Genomic DNA, 25,529 nt, shown 5'->3' on the forward strand with positions numbered 1-25,529 from the left:
ATGGGGCAAAACGTGGGAGGGTGACCATACAAAAAGGGCACTTTTCTATATCGTGGATCACCAGGTGCTACAAAAGCGCTTCTCTTACTGTGGTATCTCAGGAGTGGCAAACAAATGTCTACGCAGCTTTCTAGCGGACAGCCTTTTTAAGGTGGAACTTGGTACCGATCTGTTGAGTTTGAAATCCTTAACTTGAGGAGTACTTCAAAGGGTCAGTGTTATCACCAATAATATTCAACCTCTACATGGCACCTTTGGTCCAGCTGATTCAATCTAGCGGACTAAGGGAACTCAAGTATGCAGATGAAACCCAGATCCTTTTTGTGGTGGACAGTGAGTCAGAAGAAAACCACCACTCTACAGAACTGCTTGGCCAAAGACCATGAATAGAGGGAACAAAATCAGCAAAAAGTGAATGGAGCCTCAAGAATGAAACAGCGATATGGTCCTTTCTTCCCCTCTCCCTCTGCGGGCGTTTGGCCGTCTTCAAGATGGTTTCTCTGCCTCGGATCCTATACCGCCTCCAAAATTTTCCATATCCTCTCCCTCACGCATGGTTTGCCCAAGTTAACCTGACGAGTAGATTTCCAGACAGGGCTACGCTCCAAGCATACAGATTTGGCAACGGCACGATTACATAACCGCATACTGCAATTGTCTATCAACGTGCAAACTCTCTGCACGCTACCAGCTAGCAACTATTAAGACTAGTAGTCTGGACGAGTTATTCCTTAAAGTTAAATGGTATCCTCAGATTGTCATCGGTGACTCCTAGAAACTGACGAAGTTGGTTCCTGAAAGATTCTCCTCCCTTCTTTTATTGGATTATTGTGGGTACCTTCAAGTAACTTACCAGTATTAGGAGGATCATAACGATTCAGATTTACAGCCCACAGGCCCCTAGATTAACCTAGGGTTTTTACTTGAGAGTATAGGACATTGTCTCTCAGCGACATAGCACCACATAGGATTTGTCCCTGATGAAGGGTACCTCCTGGTCCCGAAATGCATTTGGGCACCATGTCGTGTGAAAAGTGAATCAACAGTTTTATGAGTGATTAATAATCCTGTTTCCACATCCGACCAAGAGACGAGTCAGCAAAACATATGGTCTTCAATTTATGAACTGTGAAAAGCCCAATTTTCATTTATTGTTTGTGCAAAAAGATATTTTGAAAGAATATAAGATATGTCATACAGATATGCTAGAATAAAACACTAAATGTGTATGTGAACATTTGTGTACAGTACTGATTACTAGTAATATGTTGTTGTAGCATTGGGAAAGGGTTTCTTTTCCCCACAGGAACAGTGGACTCTACAAGCAGGTTTCCCTGCTTGCCTTCATGAGTATAGCCCCAGTTTGTGTCAGCCAAACACAAATCTGTAGAGTAGCACCTTTGGATTAAATTCAGATTACATTGTGGTTATATTTATGAGTACTCCTCAATTCTCACTCTTTAGATTAGCCCAAGTTAATGCCATCCAAAACAAATTAATCTGGGGCGGCAGGGCAGTTCGTGTGGCACTCCGCACCTGTGCACAATCGATGTACTGTGGGGGGATAGCGGCAGCGGACATCTACTCCTATGTTGCGTCTCACATCCTCATAGTGAACAAATGGTGGTATACCTCCCCCACAGATCTGGGATATGCCACAGAACACGCCGCAACGGAGCAGGTCCCTTTTCTTCACTTATTGTATAGCTCCGCAAGTCTAGAGCATTTACCGTCGGCAGGCAGAGTGGTCATACAGTTGTGAAGGGCCAAAACCAGACAAATGAGGTGGAAGGGGAAACTCACTCAGCAAACTCCCCTGTGGCAGGGTACACACATTCGATCAGCTACTGCCTTGGGCAGGTTCCGGGGATGGGACCTGGCGGGGATCTCAACCCTTGGGGATGTATTACGGGGCACCACATTAAAATCATTCCAACAACTACAGACTGACTACGGCCTCCACAGGTCACAATTCTACAAATTTCTACAGCTTCGCCACGCTCTCACACCCCACATCCGCAATTTGGAGACTCTCCCGGAGTTCCAGCCCTTGAAGGGCCGCCTGCTAATGGGTGACCTTAGTCTACACAAGATTAGACAAATATATCAGACACTGACGACGCACACACCCACCACCCTTGACAAGACCTGACTTGCCTGGCAGGCTGACATTCCAGAATTAATCGATGGCGATTGGGCCGAAGCGATTGCCAGCCTGAGGGGTGCGGAAGACTCCACACGCTTCCAGCTCATCCAGTTCAAATATCTACATAGAGTATTGAATATGCTACTTACCAGTATGCATCTGTTCTTGGCATGTAGGGCTGCTAACATTCATATCTGTAGCATAGATCGCCGCCTAGTGTTGGGTCCGGATGATTGCACATTGTTGTCCTGGAAGGGTCTTCGAAGTATCACGAGATAGGTGGCTCCTCCCCTGGACTACAGTACGCATGGGCATCGACTCCATCCCCAGATTGTTTTTAGCCATTGTGGCAAAGATGGAGTTTAACAGTGAAAGTGATGGCCATGCTAGAGATAAAATGTAAGAAAAGTCTGCAGCCGCTACGGGCGCCGGGGAGGAGGGCGGGCTATATGAATGTTAGCAGCCCTACATGCCAAGAACAGATGCATACTGGTAAGTAGCATATTCAGTTCGAGGCATGTGGGCTGCTAAATTCATATCTGTAGCATAGAATACATAGCAGTCCCTCCATTAACGGCGGCCGCCCATGCCAGCTGCAGAAGTCTGAATAAGAGTTTTAAGAACAGCCTGTCCTACAGCTGCCTGCTGTTTGGAATGCACATCTACACAGTAATGTTTGGTAAACGTATGTGGTGTAGACCATGTGGCTGCCCTACAAATGTCTTCCAAAGGAATGTTACCCAGGAATGCCATGGAGGCCCCCAACTTGCGTGTGGAGTGTGCCCTGGGGGGGACCGTTAAAGTGCGCTTAGCCTTCTGATAGCAGATCTGAATACACTTAACGATCCACCTGGCTATTCCTGCTTTGGAAATGGGGTTGCCTTTGTGCTGGGCTGCGAAGGCAACAAAGAGTTGCTGGTGTCTTTCTAAAAGGTTGTGTTCTGTCAATGTAGTACATAAGCGCTCTTTTGACATCAAGCGTATAGAGCATCCTTTCTGCTACCGTTTCTGGGTTGGGAAAGAATGCGGGCAGTTCGATAGTTTGATTGACATGAAACTGCGACACCACCTTAGGGAGAAATTTGGGGTTAGTGCGCAGCACCACCCTGTTTGAATGAATTTGTATAAATGGCTCTTGGATGGTGAGCGCCTGTAGCTCACTAACACGTCTTAGAGACGTTATGGCAATGAGAAAAGCCACTTTCCATGTGAGGAACTAAAGCTCACATGAATGCAGAGGTTCAAATGGGGGACCCATCAATCTGGTGAGCACCACATTGAGGTTCCACACAGGAGCTGGCGGGGTCCTGTGAGGGATGACCCGCTTCAGCCCTTCCAGGAATGCTTTAATGGCAGGCACCCTGAAGACAGAGAGATGCTGCCTGTTTTGGAGATAAGCCGCTATGGCGGATAAGTGTATCCTAAGGGAAGCGTATGCTAGATTGCATTTGTAAAGATGCAACAGATAGCAGATGATATTAGGAATGGAGGCATCGAGCGGGTTGATAGCGTGCTCGGTACAGTAGATGACAAACCGCTTCCATTTTGCTGCATAGCAAGCTCTGGTAGTGGGCTTCCTTGCCTCCCGGATGATGTCCATGCATTCAGGGGGCAAATCAAGGTAGCCAAACTCTAAGACCTCAGGAGCCAGATCGCCAGATTGAGCTGCTGCGGATCTGGGTGCTGAATGTCGCCACGGTTCTGCGTCTAGAGCCGGGGCGCGAGGTGCAGTCTTTGATGCGGTACCACGGAGAGTTCGAGGAACGTGGTGTACCACGGTTGTCACGCCCACGTTGGAGCAACTAGGATGAGCGTCAGCGAGTGTTGCTTGAGCTTTGCCACCAGCGGAATGAGAGGCGCTGGGGGAAAAGCGTACGCAAATCTGCCTGACCAGTTCATCCATATCGCATTGCCCTGCGATAGTGGGTGAGGGAACCTGGCGGCAAAGGTTTGGCATTTTGCGTTTTCCTCCGTGGCAAACAGGTCTATCTCTGGATGACCCCACTGCTGGAAGTACGGGCGGAGTACTGATGGATGTATCTCCCACTCGTGCATCTGGTGGCTGTACCTGCTGAGCAGATCCGCCATCTGATTGTCCGTGCCCGGGAGGTGTTCCGCCATGAGGAAGATGTTCCTCTGAATGGCCCACTTCCACATGCTCTGAGCCAGATGAGACAACTGTGGAGAGTGCGTACCTCCCTGCTTTTGAATGTAGTACATGGCTGTCATGTTGTCCGTCCGGATCAACACGACTTTGTTGCACAGATGTACTTTGAAGGACTTGAGTGCCATGAAGATTGCCATCAGCTCCAAGTAGTTGATGTGCATCTTCCTTTGTTGCGTTGTCCATAGTCCCTGCACCGTATAGTGGAGCACATGAGCCCCCCATCCCAGGAGAGACGCGTCCGTTGTTAGTGTAATCTGTGGCACAGGCTCCTGGAACGGTCGGCCCTTGCAAAGGTTGTGTGGATTCCACCAATGCAGAGAGCTGTATGCCCGACCCGTCACCAACACTAGGTCGTTTAGATGTCCTTGAGCCTGAGTCCACTGATGCGCTAAGCATTCTTGGAGCGGACGCATATGGAGTCTCGCGTGCGAGACTATGAAGATGCAGGAGGCCATCATGCCTATCAACTGCATTAACACTCTCGCTGGGAGTGAGTGTTGCGGTCTGAACTTTTGGATCAGCGCCTGGATGTTGTCGATCCTCGCTGGGTTTGGCTGAGCTGTGGCAGCCAGAGTATTGATTGTCGCGCCTAAATACTGCCGCACATGGGCTGGCTGAAGGTGTGACTTCGGGTAGTTCAGTGTAAATCCTAGACTGTGAAGGAGGTGAATGGTGTGGGACATGTCTGCGGCGCACTGCTGGGCCGACTTTGCCTGCACGAGCCAGTCGTCCAGATAAGGGTAGACATGTATACTCTGTCTCCGAAAGTGTGCCGCCACTGTCGCCAGACATTTTGTGAACACTCTGGGAGCAGTGGTCACTCCGAAGGGGAGTACCTTGAACTGGTAATGCCTGTTTTGGATGGTGAACCTGAGGTACTTTCTGTGGGAGGGGTGGAGTGGTATGTGAAAGTAAGCATCCTTGAGGTCTAAGGTTGCGAGGAAGTCTCCCTGTTGTAACAAGGGAAGAACCTGCTGCAGTGTTAACATGTGGAAGTGTTCTGAAAGAATGTACTGGTTTAAGGGGCGTAGGTCCAGAATCGGTCTGAGCGAGCCGTCCTTTTTTGGGATTAAGACGTACAGGGAATAAACCCCTGTGCCTTCCTCCTCCACCGGCACGAGCTCTATTGCGCCTCTTTGCAGCATCACTAGAACCTCCTGCTGCAATAAGTGCAAGTGCTCTGCTGACATAGGACGGTGTTTTGGGGGCATGGGTGGTGGGGTAGATGTCAGTTCTAAACAATAGCCGTACTGGATAAGTTTCCTGACCCACCTGTCTGTGGTGATGGACTTCCAGACGGGCAGGAACTGTTGGAGTCTCCCCCCCCGACAGGTGTTGGATGGTCGGGGGGAAGTGACAGGGAGTCACTGTTTGTTGGCGGCAGAGGAACGGGAACTGTTGTTGCCTCAGCCTCTACCCTTGGCACTGTTTCCTCTGTATCCACCTCTGCCCTGCTTGCTGTAGGAGGATTGCGCACCACTTTTATTGAATGGCGTCTGCTGCGACATGTGCCCTCTGTTAACACCTCGATTGCCTGAGCGACGAAAAGTGTTCGCTCTAAATTGTTGTGACTGGAGAGCTCCCATGGACTTGGCAGTCTCGGTATCTTTTTTGATCTTCTCTAGGGTGGTGTCCACCTCTGGGCCAAACAACCTGTCTGGATTAACGGGTTGGTTTAGGATAGTAGTTTGTATCTCTGGCTTGAATCCCGAGATGCGGAGCCATGCCTGACGTCTCAGCATCACACTAGTGTTGATCGCTCTCGCTGCTGTGTCCGCAACATCTAGCGCACACTTCATAGCAGCGTTGGAGATGAGCTTCCCCTCCTGAATAAGCATTTCAGCTCCCTCCTTAAACTGGTCTGGGAGGTGTTGTAACAGCTGCTCCAGGGTGTCGTAGTGCGCCCTATCGTATCTGGCCAACAGAGCTTGCGTGTTTGAGATGCGCCATATGTTGGCCGCCTGAGCTGCTACCCGCTTCCCAGATGCCTCCAGCACTTTTGACTCTTTGTCTGGGGGAGGAGCTTCACCCGTCGTTTGGGAGTTTGCCCTCTTGCGGGCATTAGAGACCACCAAAGAGTCCAAAGGCAACTGGCCACGTATGTAAGTGGGGTCGCCAGGTGCCGGTCTGTATTTCTTCTCAATGCTTGGGTTTACTACCCGGGATCTTGTGGGTTCCTTGAAAATGTCTGCCGCATGCTTAAGGACCCCTTTCAACATTGGGAGAGTCTTGACAGTTTTTTCAGCAGTAGAGAAAGTGTCAAAAAGGAAGTCCACTTCCACGGGGTCAGCATGCATCTCCACCTTATGGTTTGTAGCTGCCCTTTCAATTAAGGCATTAAATGCCGCAGAGTCCTCAGTGGGGGACGGCTTCACGTTATAGACCTGTGGATCCTGGATCGTCTGCTGATCACCAGTATCCATCCATGATTCCTGCTGCTCATCAGGCTCTGTATGAGCAGGGAAGTTGTACTCCTCATCTTGGTCCCCTCCATCCCCATCTGAGTATGTGGGGGAAGGTGTTGCACTCCGCCCATGTTGAGGAAGAATCTGCTCCACCAGAACTGGGGTGTCTGCTGCAGGTTTTTTACGTTGCAAAGGAATGGTAAAGGACTGCAAAGGTTGTGAAGTAATCTTCCTCTTGTATAGCGTGAGTTTGCCGGTGTCGGCATCGATGAAATGCTCCGACCGTTCTTCAACCAAAGGTTGTCGAGGACCCACGGTCCCAGCCGGCGGAGTGGACGTCGACACGGTGTCCTTGGGCACCGACCGCGGTGCAAAGGCCTTCGGCGCCACCTTTGGCGGCAACGTGTAGACGAGCGGTGCCGATGTGGTCTTCGGTGCGTCTGTCAGCTTCGGTGCGGAAGGAGTCTTCGGTTCCGATGCCGAAGCCTTGTCCTTAAGGCGCTTGAGGGAGTCCGAGACCTGCTTCGTAAAGGAAGCGGACGGTTTCGTCGATCCGACTGATGTCCGAGGTCCGCCCCCTGGGGAAGACCCGAGCGTGGCTGACTTGTGTTTGTCCGGTCGAGGAGCACTCGGGACTGGTGCGCTGCGATCACTGTCCAGTACCGTAGACGTCGACGCCGATTGCTTCGGATCGATCCGTTTTCCTGTAGGGGTCACGGCCCCAGACCTCGGCTCTGCGGCCTTCACCGACTTCGCGTCAACGGGCCCCTTGGTCTTCGGCGCGACAGACTTTCCTGATGCAGGCTCGGCAGTCTTCTTGGGCGTTGGCTTGTCTCCCTTGGTAGACTCCGACCCGATGGGCTTCTTCGAGCTTGGTTCCCTAACCACCTTCGGCACCTTAGCCTGGTCGGTAGCCTGCGCCTGTTTGGCGGTCCCCGAAGACGACGGCGTCGGCACCGGAGCGGACGTCTTCGGTTTCGATGGCGTGTCGGCCATTTTTGTTTTCACCGGTACCGAGGGTTTCGTTTTCAGTAATGGCGGCTCCGCGGAGGTGTCCGTAGCCGAGCCGGAAGGCGGGGCCGTGGATCGAGGTGTAAGGTCGTGGGTAAGGCCGCGTGGCGATCCCGTGACCTGCGCCTTTGTAAGAGTACGAACGGGGCATAGCACTTCCTCCGAGCTATCTTCCATGGCCCCATATGCTTCGTCGTCGTCCCCTACCTTCTCGACGATTTCTTCAATGTCGGGACTGTGGTCGTCAGCTCCGTCTTCGGACTCGACCTCCACCGGGGTAGGGGAAATCTGCAGGTGACGCACTTGGTCGTCTTCCGCGGGGTCGTCAAAGATGTCCACCGGTGCTGGAGCCGATCGCTGGGCCTCAAGGCGCGCCACGCGCCGAAGCTTGATCGTCTTTTTCGATCGAAATCTGGAACAGGCCATACAGTTGGCCTCGTCGTGGTCCGGCGACAGGCACTTGTTGCACACAGGATGGACGTCGATGTGTGGGTACTTGGATCCACACACGGGACATTTCTTGAATGGACTCCGCTCCATGCCGTCGAAGTCTTGCTGCGTCGACTAGGCCCCGATCACCGAAGAGTCTCACGACCCCCCGGATATCCGACTCTACGAGCTGGAAGATAGACGGGACCGAACGCGAACAATACCGACGGTGCCAAGAAGGCCTTTTGGGCTTGATAAAGAACTTTTACGATTCCGAACAGGAGACGTCGAAATCACATCCGAACCCAATGGCGGAAAAAAACAATCTGGGAATGGAGTCGATGCCCATGCGCACTGTAGTCCAGGGGAGGAGCCACCTATCTCGTGATACTTCGAAGACTCTTCCAGGACAACAATGTGCAATCATCCGGACCCAACACTAGGCGGCGATCTATGCTACAGATATGAATTTAGCAGCCCACATGCCTCGAACACTACACTAGGGTGCGGCTATGGCGGATGGGTGTCATCCAGTCCCCTACATGTTTGAGATGCGGCAGAGAAGAGGGGCCATTCCTACATACAGTGTGGAGCTGCACAGCTTTGCAGCCCTTTTGTAACAGGGTTCGGTCATGTCTTAATGAAATGCTGGCATGGGTGCTTCCACTTGACCCACTGCTTTCCTTACTACATTCCACCGACTATATTGGGAGGAACCGATATAAACAGCATCTGCTGTTCCTGGCCCTTACGATCGGCAAAAGGGATATTGCACAGGGGTGGAAGGTGACATCTCCCCCGACCATAGGCAAATGGAAGAATGAATTAGATAAATGTAATGGGGTGGAGATTGCAGTCTCCAAGGAACTGACCTGCCCCCCCTGCCCGAGGGGGATCCATGAGTGACACCCTTTGATCCCTGATGTGTATCACCCCGTGTTGTATCGTTATGTAATATTGCTGCTCTGCTATGATATATATTTTGAATCCGGTGTATCATGTGTCTTACTGTGGAGATCAGAAACGGTCTGCATTAGGTTCATATTGTTGTACCTGCATGTTTGGCAGGTATTGTTTATTATCATAAAAGTGGTTACCGATGCAAATAATATCTTTTATTCACACAGGTCACTGTAGGGCTTGTGCCCCACATAATGCAAAATAACCTAATAAAATCGATTATTAAAAAAAGAAAATGTGAATGGAAGAAAAACTGAGATCCTTGCTCTCTTTCACCATTCTAGTGTTTGGAACCAGGTTTTCTTCTTTGGGCCAAAAACAATTTTCTATTGAGTGTGTAAAAATTCTAGTGAAGAAAATGCATATTCCGTTAACAGAATGCATATTCCGTTAACAGACTGAACAGATAGACTTAGTTCCTAAAACATGCTTTTTTTTTTACAACTGAGAGTTTTGAAGAAAACCATTTGTACATCTTCAGTTCAGTTCAGTAAAGGGTTCAAATTGTCAACACATTTATTTCTCCTAGATTGGACTACCATAACTCAGGGTATCTAGGACTTCCCAAAATTGTTAAACATGTACAAATGGTTCAAACGGCAGTAGACCTATTAATCAAAGAAAGTAACATTCAATTCCATCTCAAGAGCACAAGCTAATTTCCATTGAATGCCATTTCAGTTTCCACTGGCTGCCATTTCTCAAAAGGATTAATTTCAAAGCATTGTGGCGAATTAATAAAGCTCTGTATGGTTGAAAACATTGCCCTCTAACAAGGTGGGTCTCTGTTTACTGTCTGAAATTCAATCGGAGATCGAAACAGACATTACTGGTAAATAACACTGGATTTGGGAGATCAATGCAAGAAAGCACATCTTTCACAGTAGTTGCTGCTAAGCTGTGGAACACCCTTATATCCCAAATTAAACCAAAAGTTAATTACTAGTAATTTTGGAAGCTGACCAAGACCTGGCACTTTATTGAATAGGATCTCGCGTATTTGTGCATTTTCAACTGTTAGTGTGAGGTCTGCATTTTCTTCATTGACGAGGTACATTTGGGTGTTTGCTAGTACTTTTAACAACTATAAATAAAATACATACACAGAGCCAACTCCGAGCAGACAGAATTCATGAACTGAAGTCCAAACGTAGAGAGCGTTGGTCCAGCATAGGGTAGAACTAAGGACCTTCTGCTTTCATATGGTTATAAGGATCTACTACATGCATCAGATAACTGCCATAATATTCTTAAGCAATATTAGCTCAACCTTTAATTATAAGCTCGAGGATTGGAGCAAAGCTATTTCCAATGTGGAACGACAGAAAAAAAAGGTTTAAAAAACAAAAAGAAATCTACTAATACAATACGTCAAAATGTAAATGTTTTTGAGCTTGTAAAGCGCACTGCTACCCGTCCATAGGTTTCCTGCCGCTGTATAACACTGGGGAACCCGTCCTGGCTTTCCCTGTGGGATGGTCCCTTGCTGGGAGTCCCCAAGGTGGAGCCAGGCATCCCCGGAATTGGTGGGGCCGTTGTGGAGATTAGGCAAGCTAATGCCCAGAGTTGCCGAGTGGAACCCCTGATTAAAGTAAGCACCGAAGCGAGAATTATCGACTCCGCTGACCAAGGTCCACGACCCTGCCGCGTCGGGAATTGAACCCTGGTCCCGGGCTGACTTCTGCTCTCGGGCCTGCTGCCTCTAACCAGTGAGCCACACTACTCCACGTCAAACCAATCCAAACCGGGGTTTAGTGTGCCATTATAAAGCATACTCCAAACAAAACAAGGAAAAAGATGGGATATTCTTACTTCATCACTTATGAACTGTCAAATCAGTTTTTACTGTCAAATCAGTTTTAGCTTTCAACTCAGTTAGATTTGTTTTAATGCAGTTTAAATTCTGAAATGTCTACTTACTTCAGCACTTGGCCACAGCTCTTTAACTACATGTTCTATCCGGTTCACCACTTCCAGTCTCATCTTCTCTTCCTCCGGTCGTGGGGACATGTATTTGTAGAAATCAATAATTTCTTCATGGAGGCTAATGACGAATACACAAAGGTCATGAAACAATTAAAATGTGAATCTCAATTTGCTAATCACAGTAGGGGTAATTTGGGAAGTATGTTCCATACAATGATACACTATGTTATTTCTTAAGAAACAAGAAATAGTAAGCAAAACTCGTGCACAGAGGTTAACGGATAGCAAATTATTGTGTGTTTTGGTTACAGAAATTCATGTCAGGTTAAAAAGTAATTGCTAAAAATACACTGCGTTTTCAGAGGAGGTCCCAACTCAAATGTAAAGACAGCTGTGCTATTTTGATAATTTTCCATGCAAAACGTAACAAAAAATAAATAAAACGAGCGCATACTTTAGCAATCACAGACAGAATGAGATCAGCATAGCATTTATATTAAATAAAGTAATGGAACACCCCTACGAAAAACAGGGTGTTTCTTATTCAAATAGGGATCAACTATCAACACAGGCATGTTATTTGGCACATGTAATAGTCACAGTTCTTGGAAGCAGCCTGCATTGCACTTTAAAAAAATATTTTATTGTAATTGCATTTATATAGTGCTCACTACCCCGGACGAGGCGTCAAAGTGCTTTTTCGGCGAGTAGCACACTACTCCGGAACCCATAAAGAATTTGTTTTGAATTAGTATATTGGAAATATATAAGTAATTTGAATGATTGATATGTTAGATCAGTTATTTATGAAATATGAGTGGACAGGTTAGTCTGTTATTGGGATTGAAAAGGATAGTGGAGGAAGAGGGAAGGATTTAGATGTTTGTTTTGGAGGTCATAGCAGTAGGAGAAGCCTTGGGATGAGTACAAGATGTGGAGGGGAAAAGTTAGAGGGAAGGGTTTAGAAAAGCTGGTTTAGAGATCGGTATAGTAAAAGAGGTATGAGATGATGAAAGGAGGGGTAGAGTATGGAAGAGACTAGAAGAGTTACTTACCTTCGGTAACAATGCATCTGGTAGAGACGATTCTAGCCGCAGATTCCTTAATGTAGAATTATCCCCAGGCGTGAGACTGGATCCGGATTTTTTTTTGCCGCAGAGTCCCTGTACGCCGGGGCAACGGCATCACGGGACTCTGCCGAGGCGTTGTCCTCCGGACGTGACACCAGCGAGGTCACATAAGTCCCACCCCGGCGCGCCTACGTCAGTTTTCTTCAGAGAACTTATCCGCGCCACAACGCGGAGTCATCAGACAAAAACTGTGGAAGTATGGGAACAGTGAGTGTGCGAAAAAGCAGAAACAATTGGAAAAAGAAATGGTGACGAGCGACACCATAAGGAGCAGTGTCAACACTGCAGCACCCAAAGGCAGGGAAAAAAATGAAACAGAGCACAGCCCTCAGCAGCCACCCTACCAGTACGTAAACCCCCCCCCCCCCCCCCCCACCCCGGAGACAAGGGACATATGTAAAAAGGTCACAACAACATGCAGCAGGACTACAACCCTAACCAGGAACAATGAAGGGGAACCAGTCCAAGCCAAAGAAGGAACAACAAACATCAAAGACAACCGACAACCCCTCAAAAGAACAAAGGGCAGAGGCACAGCTAAATGACCCCATCCTAGAGGATACAGAGGGGCCAGAACCCATAATAATAAAAGGGGAGAGGGAGGGAAGAGACAGAAGGTACGCCCCAATCATGGACGAACCAGAGCAGAAGGGCACAGAAGTACCTATAAACCCATCCCCCAACGTGCCAAAAGAGGAGGAAAGGAACAAGAGACAGGACAAATCACCCAGTTAACAAGAGCGAAAGAATGCACTCACAGAAGACACAGCCACCCACCGGGAGGCGAGTGCAGAAGACCAAGCCAAAGGTCCTCGCAGAACGGGGAGGAAGGGCGGGCCGTGAAGGAATCTGCAGCTAAAATCGTCTCTACCAGATACATTGTTACCGAAGGCAAGTAATTTGTACATCTGATAGAGACTACTAGCCGCAGATTCCTTAATGTAGAATAGATACCCTAGCCATACCCTGGGGAAGGAGGGTCTGCGAGAGGACCCCAGCAGCCTGGAGATAACAGGACGAGGAGCCCTGTCTTCCCATGCAAGGGGAACTCCTACCATCAGAACACCACTGAGGAAGCCCCGTCACACTCAGCAGAGGAAACAAGGGCAAGGCAAGAGGAGGCCAAAGCACCCCACACCCATTCAAGGCAACAGGACCTCCATCCAGGGCCAAGGCAAGAAAGAGGAAGAAGATCAACCTAGAGGCTCCAAGGAGGCGAGGTAGAAAGAAGGCAAGGAATACACCCCGCGAAGAGGGTAGCCGAGCCTACCAAAGCCAGAAGTCAATAGCCCAGGCAGAACTACGCTGACAGCAATAAAGCAGGCTGAAGCAGAAACAGTAGCTCGGGGGCACCCAGGAAGAACGGGAAGGCTGCGCCTGAAAGAGGGAGGAATACAAAAATCAATCTCAGCCCCCAGGACAAGAGCAGGAAGGCGAAGAAGGGCCCGGACACCCCTCAGTAAGAAGCCCACACACACAGCACAAAAAGAAGAGGGACCATAGCCATGGCGCCAGGCAGCAGACAGGTCAGACCAGGCTAACAGTGCAGCAACCCGGGAGAAGGATACCCCGGGGCGCCACCAAAGGCATTCCGATCCAACAATAGGGGGGTTGCACCTGCAACATACTTAAATGCCATGGAGAACAGAGGCCCAAAGGCGACCACAACTCCCAAGCACAGAACAAGCTATATAACTACCACTACTCCACATAGGGTATGTTAAGTACCAAGACATGGGAACCCTCTTAGGAAGAAACTTCCGCAACAGAGGAAAACAGAAAGATCAGCGGGAAAAACCTCCTGCAGAAGGCTTGCCAAGCAGCCAAAGAGAAACAACCAGAAGGCCTAATCTCAGGGTCAACCTGGTGTAGATAACCCAAAGGAAAAAACACACAGTCAAGAAGGGCCGGCCAACAGAACCACAGTCCCCAACAAGAGGACATGAATGCACATGAAGCATACAGATCACACTACTGGAGCGACCCGCCCCAACGAAAGAGCAGCTCCCAAAAACCAGGAGGAGGAGGAGGAAGATGAAGAGGAGGAGGCCCCACCAAGAACCTCTGGATGGCTGAGTCTGCCAAGGCATGGAACAAAAGAATGCCATCGAAGGGAAGATCTACCAGCCGTTCCTGAACATTCTCCGGGAACACACTGTCCCGAAGTCAAGCATGGCGGCGAAGGACAACCGTAGAAGCCATGGCACGACCAAGCACCTCCGAGATGTCCAGAGCCGAGCGAAGAATAAATGCCGCCAGCTCCAGTCCATCTAACGCATGGTGCCGCAAATCAACACCAGCATCCTCCTGAGAAGCTGCAGATGCAAAGGACTCAGAGTCCCACAAGCAAGAGGTGGCCCTAGCCAACACACATGAAGTGTTAAGAGTCCGCAGAGCCGCACTGGTCGAAGCGAACATATTGCGCCCCCAAGAGTCCAGCCAGCGGGCCTCCAGCAATGGTGGAGACAACAGCGGCGGCAGGGAGGGAATGGCAGTCCGCAAAAGGGGGCTACTGGCAGAGGGGTGGAGGGAAATACACACCGGGTCACGCCATGCTGGAAGATACTGGTGCAGAAGGTGTTGGGCACGATCCCCTGTGGGGGGCGTCTTCGATCCCCATCAGAGAAGAATGGAGTGAACCCTCAAAGGGAAGCAGCAGCTCCCTCCCACCAGAACTCTGGTGAAGAACTTCCAGAAGATGATCCACGGGGAAATGGGCAGCCGGATCACCTATGTGCAAAATTCCCACAGCTGTGGAAACAGCGCAAGCAAAGGCCACACCTGCCTCCACAGGGCCGGCGGTGGGGAATAAGCTCCTCCGTAGGCGACGGCTGCAAGCAAAGGCGGCCGTCCCCTAAGCCAATTGGAGCGGAAAAAGGCCAGGTCCGGAAAGGAGAAAGAGGTACCGAGAGAGGGGGACCTGTGGCTCCTCTGGCAAAAACGGCAAGGAGCCGTCCTTTGATGACGCGAGGGAAAAAGCCACGACTCGGCGGCCCGTATCCGGCGAGGATGACACCAGCAGGCGCCCAACCTCCAAGGAAGAGAGGGCGTCCGAAGAGGAGTCCACGACCAGACGCCTGTCCGGTGCTGTAGAATCCGCAACCTGAGGCAGGAATACATCGTCATCCAGCACCAGAGAAGACACCGGACAGGTCTCCTCCACACCACACGGCGCAGGGGACCAGGGTGGGCCGGAGTAGACTCGACCTCAGATGAGACAGCCGCCTGCGTGGAGGGACCCGGGTAGTGACAAGGAGCCCCCCGCCAGCCACGAACCAAGAGGGGGCGATAGGGGTCCGCCGACCCCAGTGGCACCGACGAGGCAGCCTACTGGGTGGAGGGACGAGAGGGGCCCGGGGGGGGGGGGGGGGGGGGGAGACGGGGACGAGGGGTCCCCCGCCAGCCTCGACCCATGATGGGGCGAGGGGGGTCCGCCAACCCCAGTGGCGCCGCCAGGGTCAGTCGCCGGCACCGTAGGGGCATCAACTTGGCCTCAGACAAGATCGCCGCTTGTCCAGAGGGCCAAGAGGGGCTCGGGGATGCGACCAGAGCCCCAGTGACCTCGCGCGACACCACAAGGATTCCCCCCTCAGGCCCATCGTGGCGCGAGTAATGAACTTTCGTGACCGTGAGGCTGCACTCTGCTTGGCTAGTGAAAAAGCTGACATTGCCTGGCAAGGCGCAAAACTTTCCTTCTACCCAGATTTTACGGCCATGGTGCAAGAAGCACCGCGTAAATTCAACGGAGTCAAAGCTGCCCTGAGGAACTTGGGGTTGCGGTATGGAATGTTATACCCCGCCAAGTTAAAGGTCGAGGTGGATGGCAGGGCTCGAATCTTTAAAATCCCAACGGAGGCGCAGGAGTTTTGCCGACTTCACAAACAGAACAATTCTCCATCTCACAGGGCGAGAGCGGTCCCTTCCCCTCCTCACAGTGGTTCTGACGCAAGTGCTGAACTGTTTTCCAGTGCGGGCACGGGATAACTCAGTAACTGGTCTCCTGTGATTTACTTCAGTTTGATTTTAGGAATATGCTCATTGATCTTCTTACATTGGCATTGCATTTAGCTGGTAGCTCGCTGGGGCGTTGCTGCCCCCCTTGGTGTATCCTTTGAGAATGGTTTGGTTAAGTTTGGGGTACTGTTCTTTGAGACTTTCATTTCACTGTGTAACAATTTGGTACTTCACGTTATTCGTTTTGCTGGGATTGGCCCTTTCCCGCATGGGGTTCGGCTCGGTGGGGGGGGGGGGTGGAGGGTTGCTTACACTCAAACATCATGTCTCACGGGACATATCCAGTCGTTAATTGCTGTTAATGGTTTATTGTCACCACAATACAACGTTGAAGTTGCAATCCCGGATAAATGGCCAGGTTTGGTAATGTAGAGGATCCCTCAGACCTTTCCCTAATGTCATGGAATGTACGGGGCCTTAATGACAAGAGAAAGCTAGACAGGTGCTTCATTACCTGTCACAACATAATGTAGATATCGCTTATTTACAAGACTCATCTTCCCAAAACGGACATGGCACACTTTGGCGCTAGCTGGGCTGCACACAGATATTTCGCTAATTACAGTAATCACGCGAGGGGCACGTCCATTCTGATACATAAAAGGGGTCCCTTCCGCTTTTGCTCCATGCTCCAAGATGTCAAAGGAAGATATCTTGCGGTTTCTTGGACACTGTTGGGTAGGAATGTTACACTGCTTTGTATTTACGACCCCAACACGGATGCCTCTGACTTCTTTCATTCCCTTCATACATGACTCATGCAGATGCAGCCTCAGACGTTAATTGTAGGAGGGACTTCAACCTATTACTCAAATCCGACAGATTGTACCTCAGGGTCTTCAGACACTAAACCGCGTGCCCGCCGAGCACTGTAGGAACTCGGTGACCGGTACGCATTGTTGGATGTCTGGCGCAAACGTAATCCAAACACCACAGAATATACCCACTATTCAGCCCAACACAACACCTGGACGAGAATTGATTACTGGTTGCTCTCCCCAGGCATCTATGGCTGGTGCACATCAGTTGGGACACTTAATAGGACTTATTCAGACCATTCCCCAGTGACGCTACGCCTTAAGATACCTCGTCCGGAGGGCTTTGAGCGTCAGTGGCGCTTCCCTAGTCGCGCTTTGCATGATGAAGTATTCAAAGAAGAAATACGGGAAGCCATCAGTACAGACTCGGTGGCCAAGTGGGTGATTTTGTGGGTGGGTTTAAGGCAAATATCAGGGGCACTTGCATAGTTAAGCATGCTGGTGTCTTCAGAGAACTGCGTAACACTCAAAAGCACCTAGAACGAGATCTCCAGACATTAGATGAGGCCAACACAAGTCACCCACAACCCACTTACGAGAGCAGGAGGCTGGTGATACTTGAGGAATACAGGGAAACGGCTGATCAGTAAATTCTATTCTTAGGGAAGTATCAGGCAGCCCAACGGTACAGCGAGGGAGAGAGGCCTGGCAGTGTCCTGGCCCAGCTCCTGCCCCCCGATCACAAAACTTACATCACTGAAATACTCTCCCCGAACGCACATAAATACACCTCCACGGCGGACATAATAAACACATTTATAGAATACTTCTCTGCTCTATATTCCACCACTGTAGGGAGTGATTACAAATCCCAGGAAGGCCATCTAGACGAGATATCCTTAGTGTATCTTGAGAAATACATGCAGGATTTTTTGGCAGAACCTATCTCACTTGCGGATAGTTAGACCTGTCAGCCCTAGGGTGGTCTTTCGCTATTTTTTTCGCCCTTGCCTCATTTTTCCCACCCTCTTTTTCATTGGCCTTAGGTCTCCGAGCGCCTTCCCATTGCTAATCAATGCTAAGGTACAGGTGCTCTCCACTTCCAACATGGCTGCCACAGGCCCCTGCTACTGCAGCGTGGTCTTTTTAGTAGCACCCTAGTTGCCAGGAGCCGGCTGGAACCCTTAAACATTGTTGCAATACCAGCCTGCCTTGCCTGCCCATAGCTAGAGTAGGGAGGCTCCTGGAACCTTCCAGAATAGGGGAGGGGCCTGCTTTTGCCGCCTTAGAGTGTGGTCACCTGACCTGGGCATATATAAAGAAAGGAGGGAAAGTTTTTAGTCAGTTGGGGCATCACTAACCTGGGGGAACATATGCAGGAGACTTAGGCGGTAGGGCCTAGTCAGAAACCTATGCCACTGGGGGTGACAGGGTTTAGGCGCTGCCCACCAAGCTGTGTGAGGAACACTGAACTAGCCCACTGATCTGGCCCGGCGGGAGGGGAACCCAGGGACCACCTGCAGTGACCTGCTGAGGAATCCTGTCAGCAGCCTTCAACTCAACCCCCCCCCCCCCACCTCAAGCAACTATCTACCAAGGGCGCAAGAACCACCAAGCGCCAAGAAGCCCACTTTTCTGTGCCACCAGAATCACTGGGGATCAACCAGGTACCAGCGCTGTATCCACTCTGCGCTCCCCTGCTCGACCTGTGCCCCCTGTGTGGCCCTGACCTGTTTTAACTGAACTGAGATACCCTCTAAGCGCTCCCTACTTCGCGCTAGCACCCTGATCTGCCACGGTCGTGTGGCCTGGCCTGCCTAATTGCCCCTCAAGCGCTCTCGTGTGCCCCCAGAGAAGCGCTGGCATCCCCAGATCTGCGGCGCCCTTACAAGCACTATATTTTGCTCCCCTGGTGCTGGACTGCCAAAGACTACTGTGCTGCTGAATTGCTCCGCCGCGCCTGATGCGCAGTCTGCCTCTGAAGCGCTGTGGCGCCAGAGACTGCTGGAGCCCCCGTGAAGCGCTGTACCTGCGAGCGCTGCTGTCCGCCACCGCGCTGTGCCCCGTGAAGCGCTGGTCGGGTGGCTCGCCGCTGCGGCCCTGGAGTCCTCAGGGCTTCCCTGTCAACGCCGCGGCCCGGCGCTCCCTCATCGGAGCCAGCGCCGACAACTTTGCCCCCTCGGTGGCCCTCGGAGCCAGGAGAGGGCCGCTGCATCGAGTCCACCGGCCGTGCTAGGCCCAAAGCCGCCTCCACCACGTGATGGGGCGTCGTCACCGACTCCGCCCCGCCAAACGCTGCACAGCCATTGGCTAGGCTGACGCGCCTCCTCGAGGCTGCCTCGCTATTGGTTGCTGTGGCCAGGCTCCTCATTACCAGCTATCTGATTGGTATCATAAAAGAATAACCGCCACTATTCAAGATCAGAGGGATAACCACCTACCTACAGAATTATAAGGAAACAAAAGGTTGACATATAGAACACGAAAAAGGTAACGAGCAGTCTAAATATGAGTAAGAGGAAAGCAAAAATAGTATAATTCATAGAAAGAAAACTCAACGGTTGTCTTCTAAACCACCCCCTAGATTCAACCTAGGAGCTCCCGATCATGAACCATTTGCCGACTACGGAGCTGTATTAAATGTGGGAAAACAAAGAAAATAGATCCCCCCACAGCGTATCCTTCACATCCAATACCAATAATAGAGGTTAGTATGGCAATAGAACTAATAATATTGAGTGGTATGAAAGAGGTACCCCATAAGGTTGCCCACTAAAATGTAACGGAGGGCTATTGAGACTTTTTGGTTGATGGAAAATGTGTAACGAATTGAGCATGATTAATAGTCAAAATGTATACATAAAGAGAACAGGAGTACACTAACTGAATGTACCTTGTTATTGTGGACAGTAGAGCTATTGTTGTCATAGCAACTTTAAGAGTGTAACTGAGAAATTAGAGAAATTTTCCTTCCAAATGTAATACTGTGACATTAAAACACAGACATAAGCGGCGACTGATTGATTGATTGATTGGCTTTATTTCGATATAAAATTATCATAAAGGCTGGTACAACAAGTATAAAACACAACATTTATAACAATCGTTTACTAGTTATACAAAAAGGGGATGAGAGTGTTAAGAACAATTAAGACAAGAATTGAATTGATAAGGAAAGCCTTCTTACACTAATCAACCATGCCCACTTTAAAAATTTTGACACAGCACAAACAATCAAGGTGGATGTGTCGGACATTAAAATACGTAACGCCTCTTTGTGCTGGCGAGTACCTAAAAGTCTACATAAAGGTTTAAGCCAGCGCCTCCTGGGTGCACAGTAATCAGGACATTTAAAAAGAATATGGGCTACCGACTCTACACGAGTGGGACAACGCACACAAAAAGGGGAAAACTGATAAGAGGATTTGCATCGGGCAACCATTTCACCTAGTGGTAGGGTCCCCACTCTGAACTTGAAGTATAAAGCTCGGTCGAAAGGGATTGAAATCATATCTAAGTAAGGTTCACAAGCCACCACATCTTTAATCCTTACAAAGGCTACGGTGGAATTACAATTACATGGGTCGGAAAGTAGTTTGGAAGAGAGACAGTTCCAATACAATTTCTTAATCTTAATCATGACTTTAGGTGGGGCAGTTCTCAATGCCAACGCATCGCCTAGTCCTAATTCGGCTAGTAGCCGTTTTACATCCCTCAACCATTTGATCCTAGACCAACCTTCCATTGCCATAACCTCCGATAGGGCTTCTGCATAGGAGGCTAATTCGGGCGTCCGCCACAGCCGAGCCCAAAGAAGCAAGGGGCGTAGTTGCGCTTGGTCCTTGATCGATCTGCAACCTAGATCCAATAACACGGGTACTGTAGGAGTGCTCATCGGGAGAGCCATCAGAGCTTTCAAAATTTACTCTCCGATTTTGCTAGTACGTCCAGGTTGCAAGTACTCCACAACTCCGCCCCGTAGAGGGCAGCACTAACCCCTCTAGCTTTATATATCTCCATAACCGGGGCTATAGGTTTGCTTGTAGATGAGCGTTGTTCCTTAAGTAATACTCCACCCACTCTTTTGCGACTGAGGAGCATTTTTTGGATATGAGAGTTCCAGCTAAATGAATCATTAAGGCGGATGCCCAGATAGTCAAATTCAGACACCCTCTCCAATGGAATAGAATTCAGAGCCAGAGGTCGCCCAGGTTTTTTAGGCGGATTCATAATCAAATACTTAGTTTTGTCAGTATTGATTACCAATCCTCTCAATGAACAAAACGCCTGAAACTGCTCAGGAGGCTCTGGAGACCCATAGCGGACTTTGAAATAAGGAGGGTGTCGTCTGCAAAAAGCAGAGTAGGGATCCGTTTGCCCGCCAGGGAAGGAGCATCCGTGGGATTTCTTGACAAATGCTCAACCACTCCGTTCACGTAAAGAGATAACAGAATGGGAGCTAGCACACATCCCTGACGGACGCCCCTTCCCACAGGGATCCTATCAGTTTTTTCGCCATTCGTGCCCCATCGCACCTGCGCAAAATTTCCCGCGTGGAGTCTCACGAGGAGGGATAGGATATACGGGGGGCAACCCCAGATCCGCCAGAAGCTTCCACAACTCCTCCCTTGGTACCAGGTCAAAGGCAGTCTTAAGGTCTATGAAGGCCAAATACAGGCTACCTTTGCCCAGCACCACCACCTTCCAGTACAAGAGGGCCAGTCTGAAGGCCTGTTCGATAGTCCCGGTTCCAGAACGGAATCCAGCTTGGAGATCCGACAGGATGTTGTTGTCGTCTACCCACTGGAGCACCCTTCCCAGAATCACCTTCCCTGCCACTTTTTGGGAAGAGTAAATGAGACTTATTGGCCTGTAGTTGGCTGGGTTGTCCCGATCCACCTTTTTGAATATCGGGACAACCTCAGCCCCCTTCCAGGATTCGGGAACGGGCGCACCACTATTAATGGCATGGAGTAGTGATGAAACTAGCTTCCCCCACTCCTTTGGGTTTGCCCGTAGCAAGTCGCCTGGTATCCCGTCAGGCCCTGCTGCTTTTATAGGCACCAGTGATGCAATTACACCGTCCACCTCTCTAGCAGTAAAGGGAACACCCTCTGTATTCACAGTGCTGACAGCCAGAGAAAGGGAGGTAATATGAACCACCTCGGTAGAAGTATAGAGAGACGAGAAATGGTTGGACCAGTTCTGGGCAGGAATGTTGCACGTCATCAGAGTGCTACCTGGCCTGTCCCTAGATCTTATAAGGTTCCAGAGCCTCTAGCATCCCTACCCGTTCTTGCCTCCTTAAGATCCGCCCAGAATCTGTCCTCCCATTCTCTCTTTGCTGCAGTGATAGTCTGGGAGTACTCTTTCCTAGCCAGTTTGATTGCAGCCTGGGATTTGCTTTTGACAGCACCTATCAAGACATTTTTCTTCCCCCTACATTTTTTGGTATACCACCCCAGCGGTTTGAGCGACTTCTTGCTCTTGCCAGATCGGGAGGTCTTACTTGGGAGAATGAAAAGGTCACTCAGGGACTTGGTAGTGTCACAAAAAAGTGCTGTAACTTCCCCAGGCAGAGGAGTCAACGAGTCCAATTTGGACTGAGCTATATCTAAGAGTGCCCCAATCGCTAACACTTTCTCTTCATCTATGATGAGCTTACTCCATTTCAATCGTCTTCCGCAATTGGAAGGATATACCTCCTGAAGGGTAGGTGCTAATTGAGACGTATGCACCCCCTGGGTCCCAATCCACAATGGATGGAGAGCAAGAGAGAGGAAATTGTGGTCACTCTCAACTGAAGGGAGTACCTCCATATTGTGCAAGAAACTCCAAAGTTTTATGTCAAGGAGGATATAATCTATCCTGGATGCCTGGTTGGCCCTATTATAAGTATGGGCTCCAGAAGTGTCTGACATCGTCCTTCCATTAACAGCCCTAAGGCCAAATTCCATATTTAGGGAGTTAATTTGAATCACCACTTGAGACCACCTCTTAATGGGAGGTATAGTTAGAGCTGGTATCCCTCTCCTAATGTCTTAGTCAGCGGTTCCCAGGGTATCCTCCAACCCAAGGGGCTCAAACGTGCAATTAAGGTCCCCGCGGCCAGGACATGAGAGCTAGTGGGACGCTGCCTAAGCAAAGATTCCTACCCTGATACTATGAGTGAATGCGAGCCTCCTTTCGTGCCCCTAGCGTAAATATTAAAAATGTCCAAGATCAGCCCTCTCTGCGGTCCCTTGATTGATATACTCAATAGATCAGGTGAATTCGACACATGCTGGGTAACTTGACAGCCAAGTGAAAAAGCAACCCATATAAGGAGGCCACCTGAGGGGCGGCCCTTCCCCGAAGGAGGGGGGACACTGCTGGTACAAAAAAGGAAGAATAGCCCACCTTGTGACATGGCTCCCTACTCCAGGTCTCTTGGAAGATACAAATAGAGTAGCCTTCCACAAGGGTATTCCAGTCGGGTAGAGCCAGCTTCCTCAAAATACCCGCAACATTCCAGCTGAGAATCCTCAAGTCTGGATCCGCCACAGCAGGCTCCATGCGGGGTTTAGGGCTAAATACCCCCTCCCTCTCAGGGAATGACCAAGGTGCACTTTCTCCTTGTTGGGTCCCAACAACCAGATTAAGATCCTGATCTAAGGGGCTGCGTGCCACTGGTGAGGAAGGACCACTGGCATTACTCAGGCCTATGACATAAGGCTCTAGCACCGGGGTCGGGAGCAAGGGAGCCAACCCTGGGAAAATATCGTTTCAGTAACCTGCCATCCTCCCATAATGCCCTGACCATACAACTGGGCGATGTGGCAGAGGCGAAAAGCGATTCTCAGGAGGAGTAAAATTATACATCCATTCCTCACCCCAATTAATACCGGATCTGTGACCTACAGTTCTCGGGTAGAAGTAGGTCTGGTCTATTACCCCGATACCTGGGCCACCGGACCCTAGATTCTGGTTGCAAATTGTTTGGGCAACCCTAACATCCTTAAAATTAACCACCACACAATCACCCTCAAAGTGCTTGTGCCCATAGCCAACCCACCCTACTCTTCTAACACCTAAAATCCGGCCGTCTATGTCCATAGACAGAGGTCTATTTGTCCTTAACCAGTGCATAGTTTTGTTTTTTTAGCATTTGGTAGGATTCTTGCTGATCTGCCTTCAAAGATGAAACATTAGTAAGGATAGCAACATATGGCAGGCAGTCTGGGGGTAAGTTCACAGGTGGTATTCTGAGGGCCTCTTTAGGAGGGGAAACATCGGGCTGGGTAGCTGGAGGTGGGTAGGAGCTGATTCTTCTTTGTTGGGCTAGCTCAAGGCCTTTGCTCGTACCAGAGTTTCTTAAATTGACAGGGCCATTTTTACAAGGGACCTCGGAACGCACATGCTTCTTATCAGGGAGAATACTAACCTTTGGCATAGGTAGGTAGGTGTTCTGCTACGTTCCCTGTAGCCATTCCCGGGTTACAAACTCCCCCATTGGAAGCTTCAGCGTGTGCAGCAAAAACACTCACCGTTGCCACCCCTTTAGCCGTTCCAGATACGATGGGTTGGCCCTGAGGGGGTATGGTGGTCGCCCGGGCAACAGATTCCCCCCTGAGCCATCCTCCCTTAATCTAGAATGTAGTTTAATGAGAGATTTTTTGTAGAAAAAGTTGTCCAGGGTCACTTGCTCAAACCTATCCAACCGCTCTCCCAGCCCTTTAACTCTCTCTAAGACCGGGATCAGCAGAGATTTCAACAGTTTCTCTATTTGGTCAATCGAGGGAGTCTCGTACGGTGGAGGATCAGCAGAGACTGTAGTCAGGTCAACACATGGCTTCGCTGCTATACCACCGGAGAGCTCACCCCCCATGTCTCCCTGGGGGCAACTTACGCCCACCCCTGCGCCCTTATGGATCACACCCACCCTAGTGCAAAGTCTCCTAATTTTCTTATAGGGTTTGGGATGAACACCTTTGCGCGGGCTGGCAATTCTTTTCCTTTTAGTGTAGACAGGTCTTTTTACTACCAATGGTACCAACTCAGGTAGGGGGGTGGGAGGGAATCCCCCTGGCTCGAAGTAATATTAGAGGAGGGCATAGGAACGGTGGCATCGCTAGTACATAGGTCCAAAGCATCATTAACAATAGGTGGGGGTATGTCTACCATGCTCTCCAGCCTATCCGAACTGGCCCTTAAAGCAGCAACCTGTGGATGATCTAAAGCAAGGGAAGCACTCGCCACGGGATCCGATGCACTTGCTGGCGAAGAAGCTAGCACAAGGGAGTCCATTGACGGCCGCTTCTCCGGGAGATGTTTGAGAAGTTCGATCGATAACCGGCGCTCAGCGCGTCTCTCTGCCAGAGCGATTTCACTGTCGATCTCTCGGGTTGCCCTGACAAAATATTTGTCCTGGGGTCCTAATATTGTGACACCTACAGAAGAGGGTAAGGGATTTGGTGTACACTCAGACATGCTATAACCAATGCTCAGTAGACAAGCATTAAATTAATCACAATGTCCTGCTAAGTAAAATGTCCCAAGAGTCTAAAAAAGTACAATAACAATTGAGGTTGATGATATCAGACA

At 49.9% G+C, this 25,529-nt stretch overlaps 1 protein-coding gene across 1 annotated transcript in view; it reads right to left on the reverse strand.

Annotated features, from left to right (window-relative positions):
* The window catches only part of TENT4B (terminal nucleotidyltransferase 4B), a 338,706-nt gene that overhangs the window by 276,272 nt on the left and 36,905 nt on the right, over positions 1-25,529 (reverse strand). Inside the window, exon 2 of the mRNA XM_078670099.1 lies at positions 11,039-11,162. Coding sequence (XP_078526225.1) covers positions 11,039-11,162 — 124 coding nt within the window. The remainder of the gene's footprint in view (positions 1-11,038; positions 11,163-25,529) is intronic.

Source organism: Lissotriton helveticus, chromosome 12 (genome assembly GCF_964261635.1).
Source record: "Lissotriton helveticus chromosome 12, aLisHel1.1, whole genome shotgun sequence".
Classification (NCBI taxonomy): Eukaryota; Metazoa; Chordata; class Amphibia; order Caudata; family Salamandridae; genus Lissotriton; species Lissotriton helveticus.